Here is a 19,157-nt window from a genome sequence, read left to right as displayed (position 1 = left end):
TGCTGTGCACCAAAACTAATACAACATTGTAAAGCAACTATACTTCAATTTAAAAAAAAACCTCGCTAAGTCAGACAAAGTTATTCTGGTCACCTTTGGAAATGTTTGCTCCGTGAAATATTCTGTGAATGAATAGCAATCACCCTCCCGTAACAATTTTGAGTGTTCGAAATATTTTTTAAAATATTACTTTTGCCTGTAAATTTTTCTTTGTGTAAATTCACCAAACACTCCTCATTAGATTGTAAGGACTAAAATTATGTATTAACGTTAGGGAGTGTCTTCTTGCCTAGCAGTAGGGGAACGAGGCTATCTGGGAGCGGCTGGTGGTGGATCATTGAATTGCTCACCACTAAAGCCTGCAGACTGGTAGAAGGAGGGGAAAAGAATCCCAAGACCACGAAGTTAGTGTCTGAGACCTCAGCCCTCATGTAAGCCCAAATATGTAGACATATTTATTAGCCTAAGGTAGCAATTTAAGCCCATAATACATGATTTAGGAATTTAGAAGGAATTGTTTGTCTACATTCTCTTTTTGTAAGTAGATTTGGAATGAGAATTTGGTTTTTATGAATATTCTATTTCTTGTGTTTTTTTTTTTTTTTTTATTTCTTGTGTTTTAAAGAATCCCAGGAAAACCTCCTAAGCAAATTTTAAATTCAAGTCTATACCACTTCTTGCTTTCTTTTTTTTTTTTTTACTATTGTTGCCCAACCTTCTCCTAAGATTCTTGTCTATCACACCACCATATACTCAAGCATTTTTAAAAGCAATTGGCCTACATACATACTAAATTCTTGTTAGGAACAATTTGGTAAACTTACTGAAAGTGGTTTATTTAATGTCTCTATACCTTTTATGCATGGCTAAGTCCACAAACCCCAAAACAACTTTTTACATTAAGTAGAAAGGTTACAATTTTTTATCATTAAAAAATATGTGGTCTTTGATTTCAGAGTGTTCTCTCTTTCCCCTTCTGCCTCCGAGTATTTAACTGTTGTAAGAAACTAGCTCAGAGACCCATCCTGTTTTCAGAGCTGTGCTCCTTCCCAATCAGTATGAGGACACAGGCAGTAATAAAAAGGACAAGTAATCGCTTTAAGAAAACTCCCATTTATCAGCATAGGTGCCTCAGATTCATACTGCAGTACGAATGGGCTAAGAGCCTATGAAATTCCAGGAGCTTTCTTGGGCGACTTCTCATAGGTAGTTTTGCAGAAATCCCAGATAAGGATAGAGTTTGGCTTAAAACACCTAGCGAGTGTGCTGGACTCGTTAGTCTTTCAACCTGTATGACCCGTTTCTTTGTGGGTAGAGGTCCCCTTGGATCAGGAAGCCAACCCCTTCCAGATGCCCACCACTTCCTTACTTTGGCTTTAAGATATTTGTACTAACTTTGCAGATTTTATTATCCCTCTGTCCTTCTGGAATTTTCTCTAGCTCCAGCTAGAAAGGGCACTTCACCATTTCAACGCCATTCCAACCACTAGGTGAATCTGGCATCCCCACTAGAATTCTGTCTATCTTATGTAGGCTCTGTCCCACAACCCAGTCCAAACTAGTTTCCATTCATCCTCCAAGAGGACAGAGCCTTTCCACTCTAGTCTCTCAGGTGAGGGATGGAGGTATGTATTCATAACTCATTTATGTAATGGAGATGACACAAAGGGAGCACTTCTTAAGCCCAGTCAGCAGCTCTACCTACCATGTACATATATATATTTTTAAATGCCATGCATCTCAATGTAACAGGGATTTTTTGCATTTTAAAGAGAAATCAAGGTAATCCAAACAGCTATTATTGATAAAAATGTCTAGGAGTAGAAGAGTCTGGCAACGAGCAAAAACTTTACATCAAACTCATCTCTTTATATCAAACCTTTTACATCAAATTTACATCTTTATTCTTCCTACCTACTGTCTTTTTGCAAATGGAATGAATATATGTCTCTATGGCGAGTATGGCTTTAGGGATCCCACCCCAGATGCCAATATCTGGGAGCAGAAATTACACTCAACTGCTTCAAGACTGCTCATTTCCCCTACAGGCCCCCAAATAGGGTGGTGACTTTTCAATTAATGGAGAAAAGAATAATGTGTTCCCTACAAGGTTTTACATCTAAATTAATAAGACGGTATAATTCAGCTCTTGCTCTGAATACCAAAGAAATGAACATGACAGGTTTTTTTTTTTCTTCTTCCCCCTTTATATGTTGTGACACAAAACCAGATGAATCAGAGAATCAAAGGGATGAAAGAAAATGCAGCCAACAGACATTTTACTCAGCACCTACCCCACGTCAGACAGGTGCTGGGGTACAAAGATGACGAGAGGTCACTCAGCCTCAGAGAGTATACAGTTTACTCAGGAAGGAGGCATGATGCATGCACCAATAATATTCAGATGAAGTATATAAAATGTGTTGTGGGAACTCACAGAGGACACTGTCGTCCCTTACAGATTCACACAGGAGCAAGCATCTCTCCAGATCCTTTGAGGACTATGTATCATATGTCTCATGGGTGTACCGCATGTAATAACGTCGCTTTAATCTGTTGCATTGGTTCACTGTTGACTTTATATTTTCATCAGCCAGGGCCAGAAGTTCTCTTCTAGGTAAGACATTCCCATCAATGACAATATAAATGCTTCCTGACCACTGCTATTTGTAGGGGCCGGAAGGCAGCTGGCACATACCAGCCCTTGTATTCTTAGAAAGTGATTCATTAAATGGATGTGTGTACATCCATGAATCACACGGGATCTCTTTTTATGTAAGTTTCGAGGACCAGTGGTCTTATATTTTTAAATGCCAGCTTATGGAAACCCCACTGGCTTCCCCTGCCGTGAATACACTGGTTGCTTGAGGAGCTATCCCAAGGCACCATTCAGAGGCCGTCATTTCACTGTGAAGACTGTTAAAAAGAATAATTGGTATCAATAACACTTACCTGTGTATGCAGAGGGAAGGTTACCCAGCCATAACAAGCCCAGATTCACACAGCCACTACTTAAAACAATGCAATGTTTGGGATTTATGAGAATAAACCCTGTCAGGAATAATGCCCTTATGGGGGCCTTCTTGATTAATTTGGCATATTCTGCTGTGTACTCACAGTTCAATCAAATCTGCCATGCGGTTATAGGCTAACGTGCTTGCCTACAAGATGCAAACGATACACACCGGAAAGGTTCACTTCTCAAAAAGAGGTATGGCTTTCGATGCCCTTCTGACTCTTGTGTTCCTCTAAAACAGCCATAGGACTGTTTCCAGTGCAAAATCTGCAACATTACTAGTGATTATCGACATCGCTCAAGGGTACTGGAAAAATGAGGGGGAAGCATTACCATTACATAGAAAGATGGATCAAGCATGAATCAAGATGGAAGGAACACCAGCAACAGATACAGTCAAGCAAGGGAAGGAGCCCCCGAACAACAAGGATGAGGACGACAGTAACACAACAAAGAGCATCGCTTAACCTGTTTTGTCAGAGCTGGTATTGATGGTATTGGTAGTGATGGAGGTGAAGGTAGTCTTTGCGCTGTCCTTGGCAGTTACAGATTTCTGCTTATTTTTCATGGCTTCCAGTGCTTTGAGCTTCTTGGCATGTTTCGTGCCTTTGTAGTGGGCCGCAGCCTGGCTCTACAAAGGAGAACAAAATGAACCATGCAATCAGGCTCATTTCTAAACTGGCATTCTCTGTATTACTGCAAATACAGACTCCCTTTCAATAATAGGTACCATTCACGCGAATCGTGGCTGTGGTCAAACGGTGGGATTCTATTTAGAATGATGCTACGAAGCAAAGGGAATCAAGTTCTAAAACCTCTGGATGGAAGGAAGAAATATTCTATTGCTTCTCTTCAGAAAAATGTAGATGGACACTAACATAGCAACAACATTTTCTTTGTGGAGTGGGAGAAAAAAAAATAAGAATTTACAACTGTATTGCCTTTGTTCTGTCACAGAAGATGCTGGGCTCCCAAAGATTAACAAGGGCCCTAGAAAGAGTAGCTCTCACCTTCTTGGCTCCGGAAATATGTTTCTCCTTCTACAATGTGTCTTGTTAATACAGGACCCAACAGGTGTCTACCAGGAAAAATTCACCGATAACAAGGGAAATAGGCACCCTGGAGGCTGAGATGGGAGCGTGAGAGTTCAAAATCAAATGCACTGCTGAAGTCCAAATGGAGTATATGGAAGCTAGGCAATTTTATGATTCTTTCTTTCTCTTTGCTTCCCACAGAGGGTAGTCTGAGTTCAAGGTATTCTTTCAACACGTGTGTCCTTTGTGCCCTTGTCCATTGCCAGGAGGATCCAGTGTGTTTTGAGCACTTCATGGGGCCGATGCAATACTTTTGCCTTTGCTTTCTGAGATTTCTATAAATAGTAATATATATATTCCCAAGTTTATATTTTCTTAACCTTATCTTTTGGTATTGGAGAGACAATGAGATAGAAAATCATCTTTAAAAATATATATTTATTAATGTTAATTTATTGGTGGTGACGGGGAAGCCTTTGTGGTTTAGGGTGAGGTGGAAGTGGGCAGGGAGATTCTTAGATTAGAAGGTTTTCCAGCTCAAAACCTTTAAAACTATGACCTCACAAGGAAGAAATCTCGGTGGAGGACTAATTCTGTATAGTATCTACGCATCACTTCCCATGACTTATTTAAACTCAATGTTCCATTTTGCCAGAAAAATGCACATTGGCCTCTTCATCACAGCAACTGTAGTAGGTAGGGTGTTGCAGTATATCTTTTTATAAGTAGATAAATATATAATCCACACCTTCATTTGCATCATTCTGACAAGTATCCTCAAAGGACTAGGTACCTTTATTGAAAGAACACTGGACAAGGAAATTGTATATTAGAAACAGTTTGAACAGAGAGGACACTCATGCATCAGTTTTCCAACAACACATAACATCAAAAGACATAGTGTGAGTCAAAATATGAAGTTAAGACTTACTATAGTTAATTGAGGAACCAGTGATAGATTGGATTGGTTTGATTCTACATGGAAAATGCTATTTTTTTTTTTTTGCGGTACGTGGGCCTCTCACTGCTGTGGCCTCTCCCGCTGCGGAGCACAGGCTCCGGACACACAGGCCCAGCAGCCATGGCCCACGGGCCCAGCCGCTCCACAGCACGCGGGATCCTCCCAGACCGGGGCGCGAACCCGCGTCCCCTGCACCGGCAGGCGGACCCCCAACCACTGCGCCACCAGGGAAGCCCAGAAAATGCTATTGAGTGGTGTCCCTTTTTTCTCCTTCCTGATTTATTTCCAATAATTCAAATCCTTTGGGTATATCTTTTGAGGGCATGATGCTGTATTCAATTAATTCCACAATATATAGTCGGTCGTCTTCTCTACACAGCTGATGATGTACTTTCCCTTAAAGCAAGGTTCATCTCCTACTCCTGGTATAGAAGTGAATGCTTTATGTATAATGCATATTAAAATATAAGGTTGAGATAAACAGTGCTATCCCCACATATACCTTCAAAATATATATTTTGTACATATACTTTCATTCTAAGGTTCCTGGCAAATCTATATTCTCGGTGGTATTTCAAATCAGATATGACTTTGTTTTAATACACCATAGGACCAGGTGAATGTCACTATTTTAGATATTAAGAAAGTTACTCCGAAAGAATCCTGACACTTAAGAGTGTACTTATATCCCGCGCCCCACGGCTGAAAAAAAAGAAACCCTCTGCACAGATACAGCTAAGCCAATGCTTCCAACAAGTGAAATGGCTCAGGGAGTTGTGGGGAAAAGAGAGTGATCAAATTACCAATAGTTGGTAGGCTCCCAGTTGAGACCCCTAATATATTAAAAAGCAGAACAAAAGAAGACAGTATGCACACTCACTTGTTAATTGAATAATAGTCCCAAAGCACCCTGATAATAATTAAAAATATCTGCTATTTAAAAAAAAAGCAAGTGAGCCTCCCACAGATTTGAAAAGAAAAATTTGAATGGTATGAAGGTCCAAAATGCTATGGAGAGACCTGTAGAATTTCGGGGGAAATGTTGGATATAGTGGAGGCGGATCGGGGTAGGCTCAATGGGATTGTGGTGGTGTAGGGTGTGTGTGTGCTAGGGGTAGAAGTCGATATACAAGTTGTAAACAGAATGCAGACAGATAACCCTTCTGGATACTGTAAATTTTCTTTGTCATTGATCTTTACGTTTGTATAATTTATTGGACTGCTCTTGGGTTCTACTGGTATTAATTTTAATATCTATGTATACTGCCCCCTGAACTCTTCTTTTTTAGTATTCTTTTCCACTATGGTTTATCATAGGATGTTGAATATAATTCTCTGTGCTATACAGTGGGACATTGTTGTGTATCCATTCTCTCTATAATAGTTTGCATCTGCTAACCCCAAACTCCCAATCCTTCCTTCCCCCATACCTCTTCCCCCTTGGCAACCACCAGTCTGTTCTCTATGTCTGTGAGTCTGTTTCTGTTATAGGTAAGTTAATGTGTGTTATATTTTAGATTCCACATATAAGTGATATCATATGGTACTTGTCTTTCTCTGTCCGACTTCACTTAGTATGAGAATCTCTAGTTGCATCCATGTTGCCGCAAGCCCCCTTGATACAGGTGTGTTGCATAAAGGCGTGTTCCTTGTGTAAATGAAGAAAGCCCAGACAGCTCTCCTTACCCTGTTAGCCCACTTCACTGGACTGGACAGATTTTTCAGCCACATCTAACCTTTCTGTGACTGTAGACAAAGCTGCAGCCTAAGAAGGAATCATGTGTGTAAAAAAAGACACAAAGAGATGTGTCTTTGGGGCTCATCTGCTTTGCCTTTGGGCAGAGAGGTGCTGGGTGTACGTGGCATGCCATTTTCCCTCCAAGGTTGTCTCCTATTATTTCTTAGCCAGTCTCTGAGTCAAGTCATCCTCAGAAACCTGGGAACCATCGAACACAAACAGACTATTATTTTTCACAGGAATGATTTCAAAGTTAAGTAAGTATACTACTTCATCACAGCACATGTCAGAATTCTGTATTTTAAAACTCAAAGAGAATTAGGTGATCAAAGTACACAGAGAACAAGAAAACATTGCTTTCAACAAGTTCCTTTTAGATCATAAATGGAATATTCGGGTATAGTGTAAAAATCACTATCGCCGACCTTGAACTAGCACATGACACCATGAAATCTAACAAGTGTCATCCCAGAGGCAAGCGGTGACATTCAAGATATGCACACACATTCCTGCGGAATAGTGATGCCACTTTAAATGTCAGCACCAATCCTAGCCTTCAGTAGCCAGTCAGACTTTTCAATCTTCAAAATTTGTCTTCAGTATTTCAAAAAGCCTTCAGGTTTAAATGCAACTGAAGTTCCAAAGTAGATAAAAATAACCGTGAAATGGCGAACACTTGGAAGAGTTTCATCATTTTGAAACACATGCGCACATATACACACATCTATTTTGCTTATCTATGAGGCTTTGTTATAAAGCACTATTATTCTGTGAAACTCACTGCAAAATTAATGTTCATGCATCCTTTTATTCCCTTAGCTCCAATACCTTGTACAATTTTAATCTGCATGTCTTTGGCATAAAGTCTCGTGATAGGCTTTTGAAGAACTAGGAAGTTTACTATAAGCATACATATATGGCAATGATAACTAATTCATTTTCATGAACACATGATTTCAAAAAGAACGAGGTGGTCTTTGTTAGTTTCTGATGTCATTTCATTTTATCACATTAAATTTTTATTAAAATAAAATGAACATTATCCTATTAAAGTGTAACATCAGAAAAATAAAGAGTGGTTATGAAAGAAGTTACCATCCTCTTTGGGGAGACAAGAGATAATACTTGAACAGAGGAATTCTTTCTTGTTTAAGAAAATTATCTGATTTCAAAACTTTAACTTAGATTGTTGTTTTGGATATAAAAAAAATGATAAAAAGATATAGTATCCTAAACTCTAAAACACTTACTTTAGATTTTTATTTTGAAAACTATTGAAAAACTACTCCTGGAAAAAAGTTTAAAATTTGTATTTATCTCTGTGCAGTTGTTTTTTTTTGTTTTTTTGGTTTTTTTTGGCGGTACGCGGGCCTCACACTGTTGTGGCCTCTCCCGTTGTGGAGCACAGGCTCCGGACGCGCAGGCTCAGCGGCCATGGCTCACGGGCCCAGCCGCTCCGCGGCATGTGGGATCTTCCTGGACCAGGGCACGAACCCGTGTCCCCTGCATCGGCAGGCGGACTCTCAACCACTGCGCCACCAGGGAAGCCCTGTACAGTTCACTCAAATCTAATATGCCATCTGCATAGGTTCAGCCATGTGGATTAAGACCAGTATGCATTCTAACTGTTCAGTGGCTTGTTAAATATTTTGAATATCACTTTTGTATATATCAATAGAAAGTTTCTAATGATTCTATCTTAATTTGCTTCTTATCAACTCTCAGTTTCATTTAATACTCATATAAAGCATTAGTTCTTAAAGTGTGGTCCCCAGATGAGTAGCAGCAGTGGCAGCTGGGAGCTTGTTAGAAATGCAGGGAATTGTACCCAACATCTTATAATAACCTCTAATGGAGTATAATCTGGAAAAAAGAATGAATCACTATGCTGTACACGTGAAACTAACATAATACTGTAAATCCATTATACTTCAATTAAAAAAAGCAACAAGATGATATTCAGTGAATTTGAAAAAAAAAAAAAAAAGGAATGAAAATTCTCAACTTCTTTCCCAGACCCACTGAATCAGAAACTATGGCTATGAAGCTCAGCAATCCGTGTTTTACAACCTTTCCAGGTGCTCCTGAAGCATACTAAAGTTTTAGAACCACTCATCCTAAATATTAGTACATCTTCTCCAAAGATGGCCCCTTCTTGTATAAGTGGCCAATGTCTAGGTTTTAAAAGATCAATATATAGTCATTTGAAGATTGAACCTTTCCATATGTCTAACTGTGAGTAATGTGTATTACTCAAGAAAAATAATCAAAAGTTTCTTGCCTTAAAAACAAGCCGTAAAAAGAAGTAAAAAATAACTCAGATAACATAGGGAATTGGGGAACTTCTATACAAGAGGGATGAATTCAAGATAGTAGATCAATCTTGGAAATCTTGTAACTCTCAAACCCCATATAAGTGCTTTCCAAACTTTTGTGATTCTCTCTGTACATTTTACCTTTTCTCTCCAAGCTAATTATTGTTGCAGCATGACCTCTGACCCCACTGTTTGTATCTCTATGTTGAATGCTTTACTGTGATCCATTTGTGCGGGGGTGGGCTGCGGGAATCGCTAGTTCTGTAAAAAAAAGGCAAAAGCAAGGCCCTGTGTCATGTCTCTTAAAACCTCACTATAACAAGCATCTAACTCACTATTATATTTGCATTAACTGATTCAGTGTTAGCCATGGCTAAGTTCTTTCCTTATGTACTTAAGGCTGTTTTAATTGAAGGAAACTCCTAGCCAGCAGGCAAATAAAAACCACCCTAGTTAGCCAAGAGACTGCCTTCCCTCTTACTCCACTTAACAAAATATTTGAAGAAGGAATTTCAAGATAGAATAGTTTATGGTTATACATTTTCCTTACTGATGTGAAGACATGTACTTTTCAAATTCTCTTACTCAATGGGGAAAATGACATGAGAAAGACATTTTTGTTCCTTAATTACATGTCCCAGAAAGAATATTTAACAACTTATTTTAATCTGTGATTGTGCACCTAACGTTTAGGTAGATGACTACAATATGAATAAAAGTGAAAATTCACTTGCATTGAGTCCCAAAGTGAAAAACATGAATCAGTTAAGAGTGTTCTCTCTCTGAGCTCAAATGATTGATGCCTTACTTTAAATGTGTTCCTGTCTTCTGTACTCTTCAATACAGAAATCAATAGTACCTGCCTCAGGAACAGAAAAATAGAAAAAAAAGAAAGATAATACCACAAGAGTAGGGTCATTTTTACACACTACCAGTAGTCACTGAGAAAAACAAATTCTAAATAAACATAGAGAAAAAGAAGAGAGGCATGTCACAATTTCTCAGATATATTAGGTAACTAACTTTTATAAGCAACAAAAATACCTTGTCACTAAGTGGTTGCGAAAAAAATCTCGATGGACTCACTTATCTTTTTCAAAGTCTTCTCAACTCATCTAGAAACTTCATGATTTTTAAATATTAAATACTTAATGTTTTCAAGTATCTAACGTGGATGATAAAAATAGCACTTATTTGAGTAAGAGAGGCTAATTTGAGAGTTTTTGCCTGGCTCCTGTTGTGAAACCACCGTTCCTGTATGTCTGGGGTACAAACAGCTGACCCCGTGACCTCTAATGGTGGGGTCCTGACTGGGAGACACTGGCTGACAGTGGGCTTTGGAAGCCGGTGCTCATGATCTGATACCGACCAGGGTTCTTGGCCTTCTCCGATCAATAGAAATTGATAAGAGGACAGACAAGAAATTCAGGCAAGGCTTAACAACAGGTTCCCTTGCTCACTGCCCTAGCAGGGGCGAGCTGGCTCCTTATATGGGGTGAGAGGAGGGGTGTGGCCAGGGCTCAGGCTGGAGGTGTGGCTTAGGTGGTCTGCCCAGCCCTTTGGTGGTGCTGAGTGCAGGGGGCATGCACGGTGCCCTGCTTTTGCTCCCGATTCCTGAGAAGTGGCAGTTGGGCTTTTTTGGTCTTTTTGTATCTTGTTGTCCATAATTTGCCCCAACTGTGCATGCACGCAGTTATTTTTAGTCCCTTATAATTTCTTTGTATCTTCTTGCTGGAGGAGACATTTGTCCAGGTGCAAGCACTGCAGCAAAGGGGCCCAGGTCCCAGGCTGTCTCAGATCTAATTGAGCCAAAAGGAACATTTGGTTCTGGTGAAGTTTGCTCAGTCTTTTGGGGATCTTTCTGTAAATGAGAGACCGCAAATGAGTTTTAACTCTACTGATATAATCACGATAATTTCTTGTAGGAAACTGAGAGAAATCAGAAAAACCAGTGTCTAACTACTCAACCAGCGTACAATAGCCCTCCACCATGTCCACAGCTGAACACTCCCCTCAGTGCGTGACTGTCACCTACCCTTGGAAAGTGTGGGGGGAATTAGACATGTTGAATCTAATCATGTCTGAGGGTCAAGCTGTCAAAGGTGTTGGTATCAGATGCAGAGAAAAACTTTATTTCCGGGTGTGACCTGCATGCTTCCCCTAAATCGTCCCAATCTCCTCCCCCAAGAAACCTACCCACCCATCACCCCAGTCATGATGTCTGCTCTCTAACAAGAATAACTGCCTCCAGTGTAGATACATGAGGGAAAGCCCTCCCTTTTATTCTCTTAAGGAAAATACCACAAGAAGAAATCATTTTCAAAGCCTTCTCCCTCTGCCTGGAGCACCTTCACTTGCCTGACAGATACCTGTTCATCACAGGTCACCAGCTCCATGTGGCCTTGGGTACAGGAAGTGACTCCTTATAGCACTGACGTCACTGCCATAACTAGGGTTAAATGTCTGTTTCTTCTGATACAGAGTAAGTTCCTCAACAGAGAGAGAAAGACATCATCATTTTGTCCCTGAGACCTAGCAGAGATCTCTAAGTAGGTTCCTATTAAATGCACCTTGAATTAATTTCACATTTTGATTTTAAAATATAAATATGCATATGGTGTCTCAATGGATTCTGTATGTGGACAGGGGGCAGCTTAATTCTCTGCCATTCTTTGGCACTTTGCGTTATCTGTTGAACACACTTCAGGCCATATTTATAGCACTTAATGCTAGAAAAGTATCTGGCAGAAACACAAACTATTATCTTTTCTCAGAGAGAAGCTTACCATCACCTGTAAATTGTGCTATTTATGGGAGCTCTCTTTGCATGGGATGCAGCAAGGAATAACATGGAGATTGTTTCACTTTTTAAACATTTTGATGAATAACGTTTTTGGTTATTTTTTTAAATCTGGGAAGTGCCATGAATGTTTCCGGTGATGATTTTTCATTTTAAGATTTTTCTATAAGTCCAAATTCTCTTAAATACACATAGAGAAATTTTCAGGATGTGGAGAACGCTATTTCTCTCTTAACGCTATGGTTAAAGTTTCCAAATGGAATATTTTCTCTATATTGCTCTAAAACAATATACAGAAATTAACTATGACATGATTAACCCATTTTCCTCCCTACAAATCCACATAATAATCTATACCCTGCATTTGCTGAAAAAGAGCACCTTTCATTTGGGGAAAGATATTAAATTCCCTGCTTCTCCGTACATCAAGGAAGGCCTCCTCCCTCTAGTTTTATAGCATTCCTCATCTCTAATTCATGAATCTGAGAATCGTCCTGATTGTTCTTTTGATGGATTTGTTTCAAAGATCCTTGCTGAAATATGTAATTGTAAATGAGATTTGTGGAGCCCACAAAATATATGGTATATAGTTGAGCAGACGTTTTCTCAGTGTTTAGTACTATAGCATTTTTCTGAAGCACTTTGGGTGCACCGGGAAGAGATGGGATTGGGACCATAAATAACCTCGAGAACCTCAACTCCGATGGGCATAGCACACCCGTATTCCAGGTTTTTCACTGCTCATTCAGTCACAAAGGACTCACTGAACAGTGGCTAAACACTTCTGTAGTTATGGGGACAGTTGTAGTTATGGGGACAGAGTAGAGAATGAGGCACACTGATAAATTCAGCCAGATTAATACAACTTCTCTATTAAAAATACCATAGGCTGAATTGGGCGATTGGGATTGACATATATACTGATGTGTATAAAATTGATGACTAATAAGAACCTGCAGTATAAACAAACAAACAAAAAAAAAAACAAAAAAACAACCAATACTAAACCTTCTTTGGGTTAATTGTATGGAAAGATGTTAATATAAATGTTTCAGACATTACATGAAATTTCTAAAAATCTTGTATGTTCTGTTATAATGTTATGTCATAATTCTAGTTATTACTTTAAAATGTATATCTCAGAAATAACTAAATTTCCTTGTCAATTGCATTATTATGAACTTTCATCAGATCTTTAACCATGGTCATTTTTAAGTCTTTTGTCATTTACAGACAGTTCTGGGTGTACTCTGATGCTTTTGCAAATATGTTCCTATAAAAGGGTTTCATCTTCAAGGAGTTCATGGAAAAGACTCTGACGAGTACAGGTTTCTGGTAACTGACTCTGCTGCTGTACTGAATGAATAAGCATTTTCAGAACTCTAATGGAAAACTGATGAACTCATAAAAGTGCTAACAAAAGATCAAGATGAAAGAAAAAATTAATTACATGGGAGTGAGTGAACTGATAGAATGATTATAATTCTTGTGACTTTCTGTTTGAATAAAAAAAAAAAAATCCCCCCCCCCAAAAAAATACCATAGGCAAACTCAAATGATGAGAAAAAAATACAAGCCGTATTTGAAAGTCCTACCGCAAAGGGGTTAAGCTCTATGTTCCATGAAAAGTATCTAGAAAATTAGGAGGAAAAAACAACAGCCATTAGAAAAACTGGCAAAGCCCCAACCCAATTCAATGAAATAAATTATGACAAACTACCTAAGGCTTCTTGGGACAGAATATGGGCTCAATAATGAGAATAAATGCTAATTTTTGTCAAAAGAAAGGAAAACTAATGTTCATTTGTATAAATCACTTTGGTGCCTAAGTTAGAGAACTCTTGAGATGGATGCAAATTGTGAAAAAAATTGTATTTTTGTGGAAATTGTGGTTCTAGGAAAAAAGGAAAAGAAAATGCTTTTAATTAAGAGAAGCTCAGCCAACCTGACCTGACCTCAGGACACCCTTTTGACCAAAGAGGTCTGACGTGAGACATTTTATGGGCAAAACCTGGGGAAATCCACCCAGCTTCTCAAATAAGAGTTTCTTCCTGGAGTTAGGAACATGTTTGGTGGGCAGAAAAAAGCATTTGTTTTTGTTGCCGTTGTCTTCAACTTTCATTTACCAAAGTTGCAGAAAGAAATGGCTTTGGCCTTGGATTAACTTTAGAAGAAGGCTGAGCAAGAAAGAGACAATGACTGCAGAAGACTGATTTATCTGGACATGTATAAATGCCTGATTTCCTATTATGCCAAATTTCTTCCCGTGGCATAAATAAAATTGTGTTTATGGGGCTTCCCTGGTGGCGCAGTGGTTGAGAGTCCGCCTGCCGATGCAGGGGACACGGGTTCGTGCCCCGGTCCGGGAAGATCCCACATGCCGTGGAGCGGCTGGGCCCGTGAGCCATGGCCGCTGAGCCTGCGCGTCCAGAGCCTGTGCTCCACAACGGGAGAGGCCACAACAGTGAGAGGCCCGCGTACCGCAAAAAAAAAAAAAAATGTGTTTATGTTTCCCGATTGACCATGGTATAGATGAGTTGTATTAGCAAGAAAGAGTGCCAATCCCAACAGATTAGGGTTTAGAGAAAACTTCCACAAACAGGTGCTGAGACCACAGTATCCCTCATGTTCATTCAGTAATTCTTGGGAGCATTCTGGCCAGAGGGTTTTTCCCCAGGGTGATGCTTGGAGGAAAAGATAAGTGATTCATAAATGCATTGAGGAGATCCTTCTGGTCCTTTACCCAGGGGATGTTAGTGTGGGGCTTTTATGGAATGCTTCTCTGGGCCATGTGGTGTGCTAAAGGCTATATATGAATATTCTCACTGATGCCTTACGAAGACCTACAAGGGAATTGCAGTTATCAAGGGCATCTTATACATGAGGAGACTGAGATCCTGAAACTTAGAGCAGCTCAACTGTGTAGGAAGGGCAAAAGCACTTGTACTCCAGAGACCACACTTATAACTCCTTAATCCCAATGGGGGTGGACGATGGAAAACAATCCTATTATGTGACTTTATTATGGCTAACCTTGCACAGAACACAGGTAAGACTAAATAGATATTAAGCTCATTAATAAAAAAAAAAGTTGTCAATTTCTGTGGTCATTAATTCATTTAATTTCACTCAGAGTTTATTGCAGGACCATGTTTTAGATACTGTTATTAGCATCATTCTATCTGAGGGTCTACCCTAGTTAGATTCTTTCAATACCAGGTCCAATAAATTAATGCTGATTTACTAAACAAAGTGTTTGATTATATCCCAAAATATGAAGCCTTCAGGCATCAGGGAGTATCTTTGGGCACAAGTCAGTTCTGGCACAGAGAGACCTGTAGGTACAGTTCAGTGTTATGTTTTTTACTCTCTGTTCAAATGGAAGGCTGCTCAAAGGTCTTAAGAAATACAGAAACACATGGGCTTCCCTGGTGGCGCAGTGGTTGAGAGTCCGCCTGCCGATGCAGGGGACACTGTTCGTGCCCCGGTCCGGGAAGATCCCACATGCCGCGGAGCGGCTGGGCCCGTGAGCCTGCGTGTCCGGAGCCTGTGCTCCGCAACGGGAGAGGCCACAACAGTGAGAGGCCCACGTACCACAAAAAAAAAACAAAAAAAAAAAACATAAACATGCTTGCATTTTTACGAGATCACTAAGGAGCAGAAGGTTCTGTTATTATTGTGAGGGTTCATGAAGAGATGGCCACACCTAAGAAATGGATGATGATGGTGAAAGTAGAGAGAGAAGAGTGCACACGTGTGATTAATATGTAAGTTGGAAACGTCAAGCATTCATGGTGAATTTTGAGGGGAGGTCGCAAAGATGCTCTGATGGCTTCTGCTTGTAAACGCGTGATTAGGGGTTCCATTTCCTAGAACTGCTGATATTCAAAGAAGCCCAGATGTCTGGGGGAAGAGCGTGGGCTGGTTTGGGATATGTTGAGTTTGAGGAGTCTTTAAAACATCTAAATAAAACATGCACTCTGCAGTTAGCTATATGGTCTGGAGATTAGACATGAAGTCTGGGTCGTAGCTAAATTGGGGAGTTATCAGCAACAGATGGTAACTGAAGCTGCTGGGAAATGCCATTTGAAAGGCAAATAAAAGATTTTTTCCTGTTTAACCACTGAAACACAATCCTTAATCAGCTGCAACATTTGAATGAATGAACTAAGCCTCCAACTGACAGTGTATATGCAATAACAGATTTTCAAATTCTTCATTGAGCTAGAGTATACTTCATCGCTCAGCTTTTTTTTTTTTTTAAAGTCTTTTCTGAAAGTGCTTAAAATCTTCAAGTTTCAGCATAGAGAGAATCATTCCCTTTTCATCCTCATGCCAAACTGAGTTAACTAGAAGGAAAGTGATAGAGACAGAGTAAAAGGAAAAAATAGGTGATTAAATCCCACTAAGGAATCGTAAGTAAAGAAAAAAGTATGGGAGACCCCTGTAAGTTAATCATCACTCAAGAAAGCAGGTTTGCTTAGCCACAAACCAAGCAGGCTTGCTTAGCAAAAAAAAAAAACGTGCAACGGAAGCATGAGACATGCCCCCAAATAATAAAACGATGCTGGAATGAGACCCACATCCTGCACAGTGTGGTAAGTTAATGATTCCTAGGACATACTCCTTTGCGTGCACTAAAAACAAAATATAAGGAAAGGGTGACATTATAGTGAAACCCTGAGATGATTTACCACATTTTAGTATATGTGAGTACAGTATAGTATGTTTAGTATATGCCTTCTTGTTTATTTCCATTTCTCCATGGCAGTCCTGGTTTGACCACAAAAGGACAAGAAAACTCCCCCACCTGACATGAAGAAGGAGCTGATGATGGAAGCGTGACATCTACTCAACAGTGAGGAAGAAGGTGGTCTTCTCCCCCTCCCCACTTTTCCTTTGATTATAAAACTGTAGCCCACTAAGTTCTCAGGGCAGCACCCTTTTGCCTGCCCACTTGTAAACCTCACAGCATCCTATTTTAATAAATCACTTCGCCTCTCACTGACTTCTTTCTGCACTGGGCCACAAAGAACCGGAGCTCCTCAGAGCCCCAGAAATGCATCTCTGAAGTTTCAGCAGGACACATTTCTCTCTGTTACATGAAGTATCATCCCTCAGCGTTTGGTCTCTAGAAACTAGATTTATAAAGATAAAAGTTTTATCAGTAGAGCAGTAAAATGAGGATTGATAAAGTCTGACTACTGAAAGCTACAATGAGGTAGCCTCCAAACCTGGCAGAACCTGGTCCTTCTCTCTGAGTTAAAATTATAGTGGATGGAATTAGCCATTTGCAGGAACCTTATTAAAGGGCAGGTCAAAAGCAAGGAGGCAGGATGGGAGTCCTAATCAAAGGCTGACTAAATGTAGAAGAAGACTGTGCTTAACGAATATTATTAACATATCTGAAGTGAGGCTATGTTAGTTGAGTAGGTTTCATCCTGGCTTCTAGAAAAGGGGACTTTAAAGACCAACTTCATATAGATTTTTTTCTCTCTCTCCCTGATAAATATAAGGAAAAAGAAAACTAATCTTACTTTCAAATATGCCATCTGTCTCTATTATGATCAAAGGAGAAAGGGTCTGTTCTATAATCATTTTTATTTATTAAAATGTAATAAAAATTTTATAAATGTGATACTTAAAAATGTCTCAATAATTATAAATTTTATGCACTCTCTGGTTTCTACATGTGAAGAAACAAACTAACAGCTGCAACATAGTTAGATGACTAAAACCATTTTTTCAACATGTTCAAATGTTAATTTTGAATTTTTTTTTTTTTTTTTTTTTCTTTTGGTACGCCGGCCTCTCCCGTTGCGGAGCACAGGCTCTGGACGCGCAGGCCCAGCGGCCATGGCGCGCAGGCCCAGCCGCTCCGCGGCATGTGGGATCTTCCCGGATCGGGGCACGAACAGCGTCCCCTGCATCGGCAGGCGGACTCCCAACCACTGCGCCACCAGGGAAGCCCTAATTTTGAATTTTTAAACTGACTTTTAATTTCCATAGTTTGGGGCAGGAGGTCAAAACAGGAACTGCGTTTGACATGTGTTTTTCCCATAGTATTTGTGATTAGCACTAAAAAAAAAAGTAAAAAAGAAAGTTTTCTCTAAATAAGGGTAATTGAAATTTTGACTTGGCAAATATTGAGAAATTTCTAGGCCACTGGATTTTCTGTGGTATTATCTGAATCTCTAAATTGTTTGAACTTCCAAGGTGAAAGTAAGTTAACAAAATCAATAAACTCTACATTTTCATGACAAGCTGGAACATTTTGGATCCAGTCCTAAATATAGAAGTTGTCTAAGTGGTGCTTGGTAATATCACTGCTTCTACTGCTTAAAACAGCAAGTGATTTTCCCCCTTGGGCATATATTAACAATTTACTTTTTGCAGACAAATGCACAAATATGATTAGCTTTTGCAAATTGCTCTTTATTCTGTAAGTAATTTTTATATTATTACTGTGTAAACAGATGCTATTTTCCACTACATATTCAGCTATAATGAACTAATTTAATGTGTTAAAACAGCAAAAGAACTTCAAGAATGATTCAGTGATTCAAGCTGCATGGAAACCAAGAGAAAAATCAAGCATGGAGTTTGCAAAATCATTCCAAACTTCAGTTTTCCACAAGGAATGTTTGGAGCCTCTGTTCCTTGAGGTTGTTTATTCAAAGAAGTGTTTTCACCTTTGCAGGGTGAGTCCTGCAAACAAACTTCAAAGGGATGAGCTCCTCTGCTGACTGTGCTCCCATTTCCTAAAACTTGCACTATGAATGTGATGCCTTTGGGTTAAAGATTAGATTTATTGATGTGCTTATTTATCTGTTCATTTAAATCTTCATGTATTCAACATGTTTATGCTGTGGGGTATCCCAATATATAGATAGGCACTGCCTAAGAGGAACAAGCAAAGGAGATGAAGAAGATGTGGCCATGGAAATAGGACAAAAACCTAAAGAATCTGGTATTGCGAAAGCCAAGAGAGATAAGAGCTTCTGGAAGGGAATGGTTATCACTATTGCCTGTTGCTGTCACATCAGGGAAAAGGAGAGAATAGAAGTGTCCATCGGATTTCACAACCTGCATATTGTTGGTGATTATGATATAGGACAGGATAATTTAATGCTTAGTTAATTGAAACAATGGATTTTGGAAAGGTCTGGAATAAATGATGGATCCGAATGCTTGGTCATGGAGTTGCCGATTCAGGCGGCCTCCAGACACAAACTTCAACCTCCTGACACTATCATTCTGAACTGGGCACTATTATCTTATTTAATTCTACTA

The 19,157-nt window shown here is 39.5% G+C and overlaps 1 protein-coding gene across 1 annotated transcript in view; it reads right to left on the bottom strand.

Annotated features, from left to right (window-relative positions):
• ZNF385D (zinc finger protein 385D) overlaps window positions 1–19,157 on the bottom strand; it is a 334,430-nt gene that overhangs the window by 88,637 nt on the left and 226,636 nt on the right. The window contains exon 4 of the mRNA XM_065875748.1: window positions 3,485–3,647. Within this exon, the coding sequence (XP_065731820.1) occupies window positions 3,485–3,647 (163 nt within the window). The remainder of the gene's footprint in view (window positions 1–3,484; window positions 3,648–19,157) is intronic.

Source organism: Phocoena phocoena, chromosome 4 (genome assembly GCF_963924675.1).
Source record: "Phocoena phocoena chromosome 4, mPhoPho1.1, whole genome shotgun sequence".
NCBI classification, from domain to species: domain Eukaryota; kingdom Metazoa; phylum Chordata; class Mammalia; order Artiodactyla; family Phocoenidae; genus Phocoena; species Phocoena phocoena.
The sequence above is the reverse complement of the archived record's forward strand: the minus strand, read 5'-3'. Positions and strand labels throughout refer to the sequence as shown.